The 15853-nt window shown below is 33.9% G+C and overlaps 2 protein-coding genes across 2 annotated transcripts; one reads left to right on the forward strand and one right to left on the reverse strand.

Annotated features, from left to right (window-relative positions):
* The first annotated feature begins 2705 nt into the window (after positions 1-2705).
* On the forward strand, positions 2706-6382 carry LOC136998815 (protein FAM170B-like). The gene is made up of 2 exons (XM_067352065.1): positions 2706-4454; positions 5465-6382. Exons 1-2 carry the CDS (start codon positions 4442-4444, stop codon positions 5785-5787), a joined length of 336 nt encoding a protein of 111 aa, XP_067208166.1. The 5' UTR covers positions 2706-4441; the 3' UTR covers positions 5788-6382.
* Positions 6383-10879: 4497 nt separating this feature from the next.
* On the reverse strand, positions 10880-11968 carry LOC105673642 (uncharacterized). Its single transcript, XM_012369420.1, has 2 exons — positions 11816-11968; positions 10880-11722 (listed from the first exon to the last, which is right to left on the reverse strand). The coding sequence occupies exons 1-2, from the start codon at positions 11966-11968 to the stop codon at positions 10880-10882; spliced, it is 996 nt and encodes a 331-aa protein (XP_012224843.1).
* Positions 11969-15853: the final 3885 nt, after the last annotated feature.

The following is a 15853-nucleotide window of genomic DNA, read 5'->3' on the forward strand; positions in this document are numbered from 1 at the left end:
AATTGTTTACTTTGGGAAGGAGAATTCCGTTTTAAGGAATTAAACAATTTCTTAATACAAAGAAATTTGCCTAAAGTGGTTTGGCTTAGTGAAGATGCGACTGGAATTACTGGCAGAGTCGAATATTCAACATATGAAAATTGTAACATAGGTTTTGTTTTACCATTAAATGACGATGGTTTACCAAAAGTTGGATATTTTAAAGTAAATAACAACTTTCTTTATTTTTAAACAATTATCAAGTTGATTTTTCACAAAATTATTGAATTGTGATTTTTAGGCGTCAACTTATAAGGAAATAAAAAGACAATTTCAAGAGGAACGTATTTCTAATTATGCCTATGTTGTTATGGCCGAGCCTTTACAGAATAATACTCCATCGTTTTGCCTGTCAATTTTTGGTACAGATAATCGGTTTACAGCCTCTGATGTTTTGAAAAGATGGATAAAAATGCAATCTATGGCTAAAGAATTTGGTATTACAATTTTGGGTCATTCATCTGATGGTGATACTAGACTTATGAAAGCCATGAAAACTACATATAAACTTCCAGCTTCTGTTGAAAATAAGTGGCCTTGGTTTCATTGTATGAAACCCCCTAATTCAAATGCGTTGGTCTGCCAAGATACTATACATATTGGTACAAAATTGAGAACGCGGCTTTTACATAAAAAAGTGAATTTACAAATAGGCAATTATATAATCAATAAAAAGCATCTTGAATATCTTATACTCAATTTTAGAAAAGATAAACACTTATTAACTATGTCTGATATAAATGGAGAAGACAAAATGAATTATAGAGCTGTGAAAAAAATATGTGATCCGATAGTGACGAATATTTTAAATGAAAAAGTGACAAGTGCGAAAGGTTCTGTAATTTATTTAGAAACATTAAGAAATATTTTAGATTCATTTTTAAACAAAAATTTGGCTCATAGAAAGAGGTTATTTTTAATTTGGAAATCTGTATTTATTTTTCGAATATGGCGAAACTGGATCTTAGAACAAAATGATTTAACTCTATCAAAAAATTTCATTACTTCAAATTCCTATATGTCAATAGAAATCAATGCTCACTTCTTACTTATGCTTTTTCAAAAAATTTTATCTGACTCTAACTTGAATTCTAGTATGTGCGTCCCATGGTTGATGAGTAGCCAACCATGCGAACAACTTTTTCGTTCAACAAGAAGCTTGACTTCTACTTTTTCCACAATAGTTAATTTTAGTTTAAATGATATTATGAATAGAATTAAAAAAATTCAAATTATACAAAACGTCAAAAATGATTTAAAAGATCAGTTTGTTTTCCCAAGGGAAGTACATAATCGTTTAGGTATTGGAAGTAATAAAAATTTAGATGATATCCCAGATGATATAGAAATTGAAAACATTATTATGTCAGCTCTTACAGAAGCTAAATCGGACTTTAATGAAATTGGCATAAACAACATTCCTGAATCGTATTGGAAAAATATTAATTGTTTCCCAAAATTTTTGGAAGAAAATCTTGTGGAAGATATTGATTTAAATAATGATGAGGATGATAATTTAATTTCGAATTTTGAATCAGAATTAGATACTACAACACAAGTTGAATCAATGTTAGAAACAAGATTGCAAACTGATATGGTCTCTGAAACTGATAATTTTGATAACGATCAATTGGACGATGACCTTTGTCTAAAAGATTATGTTGATGATCCAGAATTTATTAAGAAAAAAGATAATATAGAAAAGTCGCCGTTTATAAAAGTAGTTCTAGCAAACCAGACAAAAATAGTTAAAAAATCATCTCTTTGTTGGTTATTTAATAATAATAAAAAATTAAGTAATGACAGATTAGTGCGTGTCAGACAAAATCCTACAAGTTCTCACAATCTAAGTCATCAAGTAGACACTGAAAATGACAATTCGGAGGTTGTAATAAATACTGAAATGTATTACGCCGTTTATTATGATACTGGATGGTATATAGAAAGGGTCTTGGAAAAATTAACTAATCGAATGTTCAAAATAAAATTTCTGTTTCAAAATTTAGAAGTTTTTAAGTGGCCGCGAAAAGATGATATTCAAGAAGTTGAGAGTAGATATATATTTTATGGCCCTATTAATATGCAGGGTGTTAATCCTTTAACTATTTCTCAATCTGATAGAAAATTGATTATAAAACAATTCCAAAAAATTAAAAAAAAATTTTTAGTTATATCAGGACTTCAATAATTTTTAAGTACATATACATAAAAGTTTTAAGATATTTGTTTCACAAATGTATCTTTTTATTTATACTTAACTTGATTAGTCGCAAAAATTTTAATTTAATATTAAGTTGTGATATTGTTTAACAAAGAGTCTGTATTACTCTATTGATGTTTTTTTTTAATATTTTTTATTTTATAAAATACTTATTAATATTTATTATGTGCTAACTTCCCAGAGGTTTAATATTTATGTTCAATTAGATATTATTTTATTAGTATTAAAAAATCTCAAACGTTATGAGTAGTCAAACTTCTTACTATGTATACATATAATACATATTCTGTTTGTAAAATTTTTATATTTTTATATTCCTGTATGCAATAAATATTTGTTTTGTATAATTGCGTTTTTTTTCTTAAGCAGTGAAAATCTAAAATCGATCTGAAGAAATAATACTTTAGCTACTGGTATAAGGTAATCTTAGATAAGCAAAGTAAATTTGGAAAAATCTCGGGTAATCTTGAGTAATCTCAAAAAATATGACGTAATTTTTAATATTCTAAGGTAATCTTGGGTAATATGAGGTAGTATTTGATAATCTAAGGTAGTATTAGGCAATCTTAAATAATCCAAGGTAATTTAAAGGTAATCCGTATGAAAGGTAATTTTTGTACACCATAACCGTTAGTGACCAACCCCTCGATGGATACAGTACGATGATTGCAAAGAAGCAGAAACAATTTTGAAAGATAAGGATATTGTTTGCCCACATATACTTTTATATATTGCATAATTATAAAAAACAGAACATTTAATATTACACACACACACACACACACGCGCGCGCGCGCACGCACGCACGCACACGCTCACGCTCACGCATCGCGCACGCGCACGCGCACGTACGCGCACGTACGCGCACACACACACACACACAACACTGATATGATAGAAAGTATTTAATTTTAAGACGTTATAGTGTTTTATTTTTTCCATTTTTGCAATACTTAAAAATGTTTTAATTTTAAACAGTGTTTAGATTTAAAAGACTAAAATATTCTAATTTGTTTTAAATTAAAACATCTTTAAATATTTCAAAAATGTAAACAAGAATAAAACTTTAATTTCTTAAAATTAAACATTTTTTTAACAATTGTGTGCCTGCGTGTGTGTGTGCGCGCGCGCGCGTGTGTGTGTGTGTGTGTGTGTATGTATGTATGTAAATTATTAATAGTAACTTAATAAAAAGATATAAATGCGTTCGCGTAATGATCATACATGAGCGCGAACGATTTATGAGTGAATACAACAGAAATACGATATGCGTTCGCGGAATAATCTTGTGAAGTCGTGAACTGTATTTGCTATTAATTATACCTATTATATAATTTTTTTCAATTTTTTAAAGTTAAAATTTAAACTAAATTAGCGTTCGCGCAATATTTACAAGTGAAATTCACATCGTGAACTGCAACTGTTACGCAATTATAATTTAACATAATAAGAAATATATACGTTACATGATAAGTCCTTGACGAAGAATGCCAAATTATTGCTTTTAGGAACTATTGACATAAATTTAAATTTATTACATCTTATTTCACATTTTATTTTCATCCACAAATTTTATTTCCATTTTGTATCTAAGTTTATTAAATTATTTAAACATTTTGAAGCAATAGTATAATAATTAAAAACTAAATGATATACATAATCATATTTAATAAAAAAAAATAAAATAAAAATAAAAATAAAATATGTGTTTATTAATACTTTTCCACCATTTTCCTGTTATTAATGTTATTATGCTATATCTTTTATTTATCTCTTATAATCTTTTATTCTTTAAATTAAATATTTATTTTTATTATAGTTTATAAGTAATATTTTAATAATATATTAAATTATAATTTATATGGTATGTAATATTATCCACGCAGTTGACTGTGACATGAACTGTTGATACGTGTCCTTTAAATGACAATTTTATTATCGCGATGAGTTCAAAATATACAGATACGAAAATCAAACTATTGGGAAGGGCGTACATGATAGTGCGCACTTGACAAGATTGAGAGGTAGGCGGAGTTTAAGGAATCTATATAACGAATAATGTGTTAGCAGCTGTGTAGCAACTACGTGAAATTATTCCTTAGATTTATGTGAACAATCATAATCGAACAGTGCTTCAGAGCTGTTACACGAGAAAAATTGACGGACAAAGCACAAGAAAAAATGGACAGTGAAGGTAATGTTTAATATACACTGTTTAATATTAATTAGTCACTCGATTTCAATATTAATTTGGAAAATTTAATTTGAATTTTGTAGAATCTTTATAATATAAAATGCAGTTAACTCTCCTTCTATGAAACTGTAACAAGATTAAAATTAATATAGTTTTGCTAATTTATATTAAAAAAAAGAAAAAGCTCTGAAATTAATATATTATTTATACTTCCATTTGAAAATTTGTACAGATTCTTAAAAATAAAATCAAACGCACATTTTTGTATAATTTTTTTTAACGTTAGCAACATAGTTATGTAACAAATTAATTAATTATAATTAATGTAAAAAGCTCCAGTGATTAATAAAATGAAATAAAATTCGAGCGTAAAGAGCTACAATGCAGGTTTTTCGTGCGAAGGTTACTGTATTCTCGTTTAAAATTATTTACAAACATTTCTGTCTGTTATCAGGCTTTCATCGGTGTTAATAAGAAATAAAATATACAAAAATTAAGAATTCTTACATACGTACGATTTGGATTATTTAACCATGGACTCAACTTATTTTGAATCTTATACTCTTCTAATGATTTTAACTTTTCTGGACACTCTGAACCTGTTTCTAACATTGTAAACTGCGGAATTACTTGTTCATGAATATATAACTTTTAAAATTGCGTGCGTCTTTTCTTACAATTGCATACGGTTCTTTTTATCTCCGTCACAATATGTTAATTATTAATGATATTTTAAAATTCGTGCGACTATGTAAGAATTCTTAATTTTTGTATATTTTATTTCTTGTTAACATCGATGAAGGCCTAATAAGAAGTAGAAATGTTTATTTATACTATTTGTTTTCAATACATGCATGCACGAACAACCAGCACAGGCTTCTTTTGCGCCTTACATTCTTAATTTTTAATAAATATATTAAAAACATTAAAAATAATAGTTTGCGGAAACTTATAAGCGGTGGCGTATTTAAATTTTTATAACTTGCATTACTTGTGCTTCACATTTATAGGTAAATATATAAAGAGGCGTCCGGGAAGAGCTGCATTACAGCGCTCTCATACTAAAACAAAACAGCGACGTAAAGAACGATTGCTTGCTGCAAGTTACGATCGCGATTTTCCGCCACTGCCAACGCCATCGCAAGAGCGACAGCAACAGCAGCAGCAGCAGCCACAAGAACTGCAACAACAGCCGCAGCAACAGTTACAGGTGCGAGAAGAACTGCAACAACAGCCGCAGCAACAGTTACAGGTGCGAAAAGAACTGCAACAACAGCCGCAGCAGCCACAGCAGTTACAGGCCCAACAAACTTTGCAACAACAGCCGCAGTAGTCACAACAGCAGCAATTAGCAGCTGCTCACAGAATACGAGAGCTGCGAAGAGAACTGCGACAATTGCAGCAAAGTCAAAGGATGACAGAAGTTGCGACGAATGTCCGTGGTCGTGGCGGACATCGTGGACGAAGCCGGGGACAAAATTATGGACGAGGTCGTGAACGTGGTCGTGGTCGTGGACGCGTTCGATACGAACGAGTAATTATATACCAAAAAACTGCGAATATGTATTTTCAAAAATAGAAAAAAGTATTATATCTCATAATTTTATTTTTATCGGTACATTATGTAAATCATATTTACCTTTATAAATTTGACAATTATTTTATTTTAACTTTAACGTAATAGTATTCTATGATGATAGTATTCTATAAATTTAATTAATCAATTTTTAAATTTATTATTAATTAATTATTAATTATAATTTATTATAATTAATTTCTAAAAATTATTTTATAAATATTATTGTATATATTATTGTATTATTATTTTATTATTGTATTTATTCCTTTTATTATTTTATTTTTACGTTTTTCTTTTAATTACTATGTATTTATAATTGTAATATTAATTTTTATAAACTTTATATTTTTTAAGTAACAAAATAAATAAAAATTTTCAAAATGTAATTATTGCGTACAATTATTATACATGTGCGTAAGTGAGAGAGAATGTGTGTGTGTGTGTGTGTGTGTGTGTGTGTGTGTGTGCGTGTGTGTGTGTGATAAATCACACACGTTTCTAAAATAATTTCATTTTAAATAAAAATAATTATTAAAATAATAGAAAGAATAGAACTTCAAAATTAATACTATTATACTATACATAAAATACTACTATTACGGAAAAAATCCAAAATAACAGGTATAAGCTATAATATTTTAAAACAATAAATAAATTTAGTTTCTGATTTATTTTACAATCTGTAGATTAATTTGTTACCAAAATTATACAAGCAACAAATTTTTTAAACTACTTATAACGTCCTTAATCCGCGCCGTACCGGTCCGCGATGACAAAGTGTCGCTTCTCGATACTTTAAAACGAGCAACAAATTCAATTTCTTATATATTTCGATAGTACAGAGTCTGTAGATTAATTTGGTACCGAAATCATACGAGCAACAAATTTCTTTTAGTCAATTTTACTTAGATCATGTACATGACATGGTGCAACGTAATTATTCTCAAGTGAAGTCGCATCTTTTAATTAATTTATTATTATTAATTTAGTGCTAATTATGTGCTAATTTGTTGCTGTAGTCCGGATTTTGTTGCTTTTACCGTTTAGCAAGAATTGATGTTTGTATTAAGTGAGCTATCTTGATATTAAGTTAGCCCCCCCCCCCCCATAGCGGAAAAAAATATATAGAGTGCTCGAATCAAGAAATTATTTATGCTAGAATTTGTTGCTATTTTGTTGCTCTAAGATAGCATGAAAACATTTTAAAAAAATTGCATTATTTAAGATATACCAGTACACACCACTATACGACACTACGCATTTACTGTAAATAATATAATTTTTTCAAAATGTTTTCACGCTATCTTGGAGCAACAAAATAGCAACAAATTCTGGTATAAATAATTTTTTGATTCGAGCACTCTATATATTTTTTTTGTTATGGGGGGCCAGCTTAATGTCAAGCTGGCCCCTCCCACTTTAAACGTGAATTCCTGCTAAACGGTAAGAGTAACAAAATCCGGATTGCGGCAACTAATTAGCACATAATTAGCACTAAATTAATTGGTAGGTGCGACTTGATTTGGCGATGGTGGGGGGTCCAACTTAATGGGGGTCAAAAACATAATTTTTTATCGTGTGATACTTTGCGTAACCATGGTTGAAAGTACTCTATTTCTAAACATTGTGGTTGAAATTTTAACGTCTTAGAAATATTTTTTTTCACAGTAATACAATTATTATTTAATAACACAGATGTGTCTTCTTTGATATTACTTTTATGATACGTAGAATTTGCATGTCTAGAAATGCTCGTGTTACAAGAAATATTTTTTATTTATTTAATGCCAGGAGACCTTGAATAAAAAGAATGAGGCCCGCAAGCAGTTCATTGAACGACCAACAAGGGCCAAGAAGGAGAGATACGATGATCTTAGACGAGCCGCAAACAAGATACTAAAAAAAAAAAAAAAAAACGAAGATACTTTGATGAAAACCTACGAAACATCAACGAGAACTTCACGCATAACGAAACAAGAAAGGCTTATAGAATAGTGAACGCAATTAGGAATAACTTCCAACGTAAGACGAACCTTTGCAAGGATAAAAATGGAAACATCATCAGCAATGCAAATCACATAAAAAAGAGATGGGCGGCCTATTTCGAGGAACTTCTCAATACCACAAGTGCACGCACACCACAGGAAAGCACAGATCAAGAAATTGAAGATGATCAACTTTGTGGCGGCTCACCGCCACACCGCTACACTGATGCGGCATAATACGCCGCGGCGCCGCTACGCGCCGCAGGCCTTCTGCCAAGTTACGAGCTTGCGGATACACCGCCAGACGGTGAAAAGCTTTCTCGCAATCAAGCATCAATCGAAGCGGTATAAGAGCTTCTCCGCAGATTTTTCTTCACTCACTCGCTTCAAAGCGAGCTCTCTACAGGGCCCTTGATCTGAGTCTTACTCTGCTTTAGCAGAGCTTAACCAGAGGCAAATTTGTCTCGTCGTTTTTCTCATGTTGTCTCGCAAGGCACATAAAAGAAAAACAGAGTCCCAGCATCGGCCGCACACTTCAACCAAGCGGCCCGCTGACACATCAGTACCGCCGTCACCTCCTCAGACTCTAGCGTGGAAGCTAATTCCCCTAGAGTTCTGCGTCCGGTTGACTCGGCCACCAAGGGACACTCTCGTTGCTGGCGACATCCGAATTCGGAGACCTCTCTCTCCTCGGTACACAGAGCATTCTGTTACGCCGAGAGCCGAGACGGTTGCAGCTACAGGCACACCGGAAACTCGTTCCGTAGCCATCCAGACTTTGCCGCCTAGAGCTTGCTTGGAGAGCAGCTGCCAGACGGAAGACCATTTTCCAAACGGAGTTCCTCCAACACCGGGAAAGGGACTACAACGAGCCAATTCGATAGAACCGTCCTTTTTAGGACCCGTTCAATATATAAAGACGCGGCCGGTAATTTCTTACCGCGCCCGTCAATTTTTCTTTTAATTTCTCGGTCTTACACACACACACCGAGAAAGCGCCTCTGGCGCAATCAATCAATTCAAACTGAATACAGCACATGTACATATATTCACTTCTCTGACGAGGAAAATAAATTACATTTTCTAACAAATTGGTCTTCATAATCTTTAGCCAAGTCGAACACATCCTTTGGGCAATACGCCCATAAACTTATAATTGACCCACAAACTATAATAGAAATAAACGAAACTAGAAAGAGTTTAAAGGCAAACAAGGCGCTGGGTGCGGACGAAATACCAGCAGAACTACTACCGGAGGAAGAAGTATAACGGCGACCATCCACAGACTAACGCAATGAATTTGGGAGCACGAAGACATGCCGGAAGAATGGAGGAAAAGCATAATTTGCCCCATTTACAAGAAGGGGGACAGACAGAACTGCGAGAATTACAGAGGGATATCTTTACTCTGCTCTACTTACAAAATACTAACAAAAGTGCTGAAAAGAAGGATTAAATCATACGCTGAGGAAATTATCAGGGAATATCAGGGTGGATTCAGGACCGGACGTTCAACGACTGATCAAATATTTACAGTGAAACAAATTTTGGAGAAATGTTAAGAATACAACATCGATGTACATCAGATATTCGTGGACTTCAAACAAGCCTATGACAGCATAGACCGATCAGCTTTATATCGGATTATGCTAGAACTTGGAATCCCAGGGAAGCTAGTAAGACTCACTAGAATGACGATAATAAACTCCATATCACAAAGTCAGAACTCAGGACGGGCTTACAGACCCGTTTGACACAAGAAACGGGTTGAAACAAGAGGACGGGCTAGCACCGACACTTTTTAACATACCACTGGAACATGTTATAAGGAAGTTACCGGTCGATACGAGAGGAACGATGATCTCTAGAAACACACAATAGTGGCATATGCGGATGACATAAATATTATGTCGCGTTCATTCGCATATGCAAAGGAGATCATGATGAGTCTCGAGGAAGCAGCAAAAGAAGTTGGGCTAAACATAAATGAGAACAAAACGAAAATGATGACACAGACAAGACGCACCCCCCCCCCCCCAAAGGAGTCAAAATATCACAATCAGCGGGCATAACATTGAGAGAGTGGGGAAATTCACCTATCTAGGATCAAACTTGTCAGCGGACGCAAATGATACCGAAGAAATCAGGAGGAAAATCCAGATCGCAAATAAAACGCAGTGTTACCAATAATTAAATCACGACGGGTCCACAAAAAACAAAAATTCGCATATATAAAACTATTGTAAGACCGATGTTGTGTTACGGGGGTGAAACTTGGACACTAACACAGACCTCAGAAAAAATGTTAAACATTTTCGAAAGGAAAGTGCTTAGAAGGATTCTGGGCCCCGTACAGGACGAAGGGGAGTGGAGGATTAAGTACAATAATGAGCTATATGATATATACGATGAACCTGAGGTCGGTGTGATTAGGTTGAGAAGGCTACAATGGGCCGGGCATGTGCAAAGGATGAAAGACACGAGAATACCAAAGAAAGCACTTAGGGATAGGATGTACGGAAGTAAACCGAGGGGGAGATCGAGAGGAAGGTGGAAGGACGCAGTGGATGAGGATAGCATCTCGCTTCTTGGGATGAGATCCTGGAGAACGGTGGCGTTGGACCGGGACAGATGGAGGCGCTGCATACAGGAAGCCAAGGCTCGATATGGGCTGTAGACTTCTGATAATAATAACAATAATTGGTTCGCTGTCTGGTATAAGATTTCCTGCCACTATCCAACCTAGGTGAGTTTTTTGCATGATAGGCTGTCGGCCTAGCTTGATCTGGCCGATGCAAAGCAGATCCCAAAATATGCTTGAGCCGAGTAATGCGTCAACCTTGTCCGGGATGTGGAATAACTCATCCGCTAAGCGTAGATTTGATGGTAATGGTAAGATGATCCACAGTGATTACAGCCATGGGTAATCTTTCTGATATCTGCTCCGTGATGAGGAATCGTGCCTTAGTACAGTAAGCCGTGTGCCTGGATTGAATGACTGCTTCGGTAGTTTGATTAAGTTCGATTGTTGGACCCAATCCTTTGACACAACAGTCCTGAATTTGCGTAGGTAATCCTAGACGCCGACATAACTCTCTAGTCATGAAGTTTAATTGAGATCCAGAGTCGAGTATCACTCTGCATTCAATGCGGCCACTATTTGCATTGAGCATCCACACTCGAGCTGTTGACAGCAAGACCTGTGACGGTGACGGCTGCTGAAGATTGATTGTTGAGGTTAAAGCCACAGCCTTATTTGTACTTGAATGACTGCCATCGTCTGGCTGCTGCTTTGCTTCGACTGCTTCTTCGTCGACATGTAGTAGCGTATTATGTTTGCTATTGCACTTCTTGCAATGAGTCGAAGTACAATTTGATGCGAAATGGTTGCTCCGCACACAATTCCAACAGAGCTTCAATGCCTTTACTAGAAGCTGCTTTTTCGGGACGTCCAATGCCTGAAATTTAGGACACGAATAAATGACATGTGACTCCTCCTGACAATGAGCACATTTGCGCAAACCCTGTTTTCCACCGCTCGTAGTAGCGAAAGAACTAGATTGCTCAGATCTCTTTGTTTGCTTTGATGTTCGTTTATCTGTTGCTGTGGCTGTTTTTCCCGCTTCGGATTTCGGATTCTCTGGCTTTAGAATGAAGCATCGCTCCTCCAAAAAATTAGTCAACGCGCTCACATCTAAATTATCCTACGATTTTGCATGCGATCTCCATTCACGTTTTGTAGCACTATCGAGTTTAGACGTCAAGATGTGGATCATAATTGTATCCCACATATTTGCCTTGAGCTGCTCGAGGGCACGGAGATGTCTCAATATACTGTCCAATGTTTGTCTCAGCAGTCCTCCTGCTTCCCTTTGCATAATGGGAATATCGAGCAACAACTGCAGATGACGATTAGCAATTGTGGCTTTGTCTTCATATCGACGTTTCATCAATGACCAGGCAATCGCGTAATTTGCTGCGAAAAATTCCAATGATTGAATTACTTCTGCTGCCCGCTCTTTGAGAGCAGATCGCAAATAATACATGCGTTGGATGTCTGATAGCTCTGCATTTGAATCAATGAGCCCTTGAAAGTTATCTCTGAATTATAACCACTGCTCTGGGTTACCACCGAATACAGGGAGACTCATTGTCGGTAACTTAACCTTCATCTCCCTTGCTCATCCATAACCTCCGTTGAGATTACCGCGATCGTTGTCTTGAATTTGTTGATTGTTTGCTTGCCTGTTCTGATTTAGACGCTTTCCAGCGTTGACGAGGGCTCGTGCTCTTCCTATCAACAAGCAATACCGCTCGTCTATGCCTGTTCGCTTGTTGTCCGTCGCGTCTAACTCCTCGATGTCGCACTTTTTCGAAGGTAGGTTATAGGTTAATTAGAAATTCGATTCGCGTCTCGAGGCGTTTCCACCGGCTCGCCTGACTCACCAAATCTCTCTAGGAATGTCTCAAAATGTGTAAGTCGTGACATTTGTATGTGCCGCGTGTGCGTCTGAGAGCTTCTAATTCCCGTGTTAATGCTTATGTATGATTCGACCGATGTACTGAAACAAACACATGATTTTTCCTCGATGTTCCAATTCGTCGTCACGTTGTATCGTGGTATCGATTCCTTGTTTTTCGCTCTTCGTTGCGTTGCACCACATGTGCGAGCGAGAAAACTTAACCTTCTTCTTTTGTGTAATGTGTACTGCAATCGTTGCTATGCCAAACCCGCAGAATCCGGCTCAAAGGATCAAATATTTTTCACGCAATGTAGGTGGTGAATAATTTTACGTATATCAAGTTTATATCACGCCAAAACAAAACAAAATTCTTTGTTTCTGTTCTTCAGACATTTACAAGCGGCGTTCCCTTTTTCTACCGAACTAACTCTTGCCCTCTTGAGGCTACACGTAACACTTGCATTCTCCTCGCTCACATGAGCCAATCAACGCAAAAACCGCGCATACCACAAACAATTTATTTATTTATTTATCACTTTGTCCGACTAGTCGCGGGCATTATGCATAATGCCTCATTTATCATTTTGTCCATAACAATATTTATGAGCGGTAGTTTAGACGAGTCTAAACGTCCAGTGTTAAGACATAAGTACTAATTGTAAGTACATTTTTAGTTTAATTTAAAAGTTTATATTTTATGAATATACAGGGTGTCCCATTTAACTTGAGACAACTAAATATTTAGAAAAATAAGCATTGTACGAAAAAATGTCCCAAATAAACTTTTAATATTATCAAGGGGGACGTCTGCCTGTGTAAAAATTAACTCGCCCCCACCGCCCCTTGGGGGTGGGGCGAATGGCAACTTTGAAATTTCAAATGGGAACCCCCATTTTGTATTGCAGATTCGGATTCCTTGGAAAAAAATACGTAAGTTTTGTCCGAGACATTTTTTCGAATCGTGATAGATGGCGCTGTAATCAGTGAAAATTAGTTTTTGCCATGTTCTCTCACCATCGGGATGCTCATAAAATGCTCTACAAATAAGGTCCTATACATATTTTACCTAACTCCAATATTTTAGCCGTTATTATCAAAAATCTGGAGGCAGTGTGTTCCGTCTTCCTGCGGGGGGCTCCACCATAAAAAAACTATACACATAGGGTTTGGATTGAATCTTGCTTTGCGTAGAAACTTGTAAACCCACGTGGAACCTCGCTTCGCGTGGAAAGTGTATATGTAAAGGCAGCGTGTTCCACCCCCTGCGGGGGCTTTTACAAGTTTTTTTGATAGTAATGACTAAAATATTGGAGTTAGGTAAAATATGTATTGGACCTTATTTGTAGAGCTTATTATGTGCTTCATTTTTTGTTTAACAACTTTTTCCGTACAATAAATACTTTCTTAAATAATTAACAATAACAGTTTTACCTTTGAGGGGGGCGGGGGGCGGAGGGGACAAAATTTTTGCGCCAAAAATCCATTTAGGAATATTATTTACTAGATAAAATAAATATTTAGGCTGAATATTAGCCAAATTGGGGGTGATAGCTTTTCGGAAATCCACCCAAATAATGTTGTACAATACAATTAATAAAATTTGTAAACATCAGTTGCATTGAGAATTAAATGTATTATATATATGTAGAGGTTTGCATGATTCAATTTGTAGATTTCATTGCGGTTTATATTTATTGGTTATTTACTATTATAACCCTGGTTTTTTACTATTATACATCTATTTGGCGTTTTTACGAAATGGTTATTTTATTATGCGAAATTTAGTTTTAATATTTTTAATTTTAAATTTTAAAATTTTATAAACAGAATTTTTCAGAAATTTTAAATGAAAAATACTGATATAAATAAAAAGTCTTGTTGAATACTGTTTTCCAAACAGTGTTTTACATTTATTATTATCGTTAATAGTTTATTTAGATTAAATATATTAACTGATTTTCCAGTATACTACGTAATATTATAATTACGCGAAATATATAAACTATAACATTTTATCAAAAATAAAGTAAAAATATAAAATAAGATTTTTTACTTGCACAGAAGAGGATTTTGCCAATCCGACAAAAGTGTGACTCGCACATGCCAAAAAGCGTATGAAGATTTAAATTACTTTCATATAAAATAAAATATAAATCTAATATATACCATAATAAAATATTGATATTTACTAATGTTACATTATGTTTATATTTTATTACATGTATCAATTAAATTTCCCAATATCCTTATGGAAATTTTCTTTTGAGATGGAAAAAAAACTATTGATAGTTTTTCAATAGTATTTTTCTCTTGTCAGTAGCATTTTTCTATAAAGGTATAAGGTATGTGCCTAGTTCTCCATATTCCGAAAATATCCCATTAATATCCTGACAATATCCCCTCAAATATTTTAAAAATATCCTGAAAATATCCTGAAAATATCTCCTCGAATATTCTAAGAATATCCTCAATATAAAAAATCGCAGACATTGGAATATCTTCAGTATATTCTCAGAATATGTTAGGATATTATTCAAATATCTTCAGCATATACGAAATATACAGCTAAGATATTCTTAGAATATTGTAAAAATATGTTTGTGCTGTCTGGGATTATGATAATTTGGATTCTTCAGGTATGTTATTTTGTAATATTTATTATTTTATCAATGAATTTTTTGTTTTAATAGTTTTTTCGCGTATAATAAAAATTATGTGTAGGTTAGGCAAGTTTGTCTCTTAGAATTTTTCAAAATCTGTAAGAAATACAGACAGTTAGGCAAAATTTTGTAATAAATATTTAAATTAATTTTCAACGATAATTGCAAATATATTGCAATAGTAAAGAGCTTTAGTTTTTTTGCATGTGTAAGAAAAAGAATTAAAAAACGAATTTACTTCATAGTAGCCTTTAAAAATCTCCTTTCTTCTTTCAATTGGTATTTTATTCAAACATTTTTGATTACATCTTCGCACGAGTTTTCAGAAAGATTCTTTTAGGAACTATTTTACCTGTTGTTGATTGATATTCTTTATCTCGTTGTTTTTTTAATTTTCCTGATAACTTTTTTATATTCATTGCTTTTGAGAACAGCATTAAAAAAAATTAAATCTGCTATGAACAAAATATAGACAATATGTACAATGCGTTGATTGGACAAATTTAACTTAAACTAACTAGGAATAATGGTTGGAATATTATTTTTTACCTTAATTTTAACTTGTTTAAACATTGCCTACTTCACACTTTATAACTTAAAATCTAATTTTTTTAGGGCCAAACTTGCCTATAAGTTTGTTTCTATTTAACTCATTTCTAGATTAAGGATAATTTTTAAATAACATATTTACATGGACTAGATAACCTTCCAC

Source organism: Linepithema humile, chromosome 3 (assembly GCF_040581485.1).
Source record: "Linepithema humile isolate Giens D197 chromosome 3, Lhum_UNIL_v1.0, whole genome shotgun sequence".
In the NCBI taxonomy this organism is placed as follows: domain Eukaryota; kingdom Metazoa; phylum Arthropoda; class Insecta; order Hymenoptera; family Formicidae; genus Linepithema; species Linepithema humile.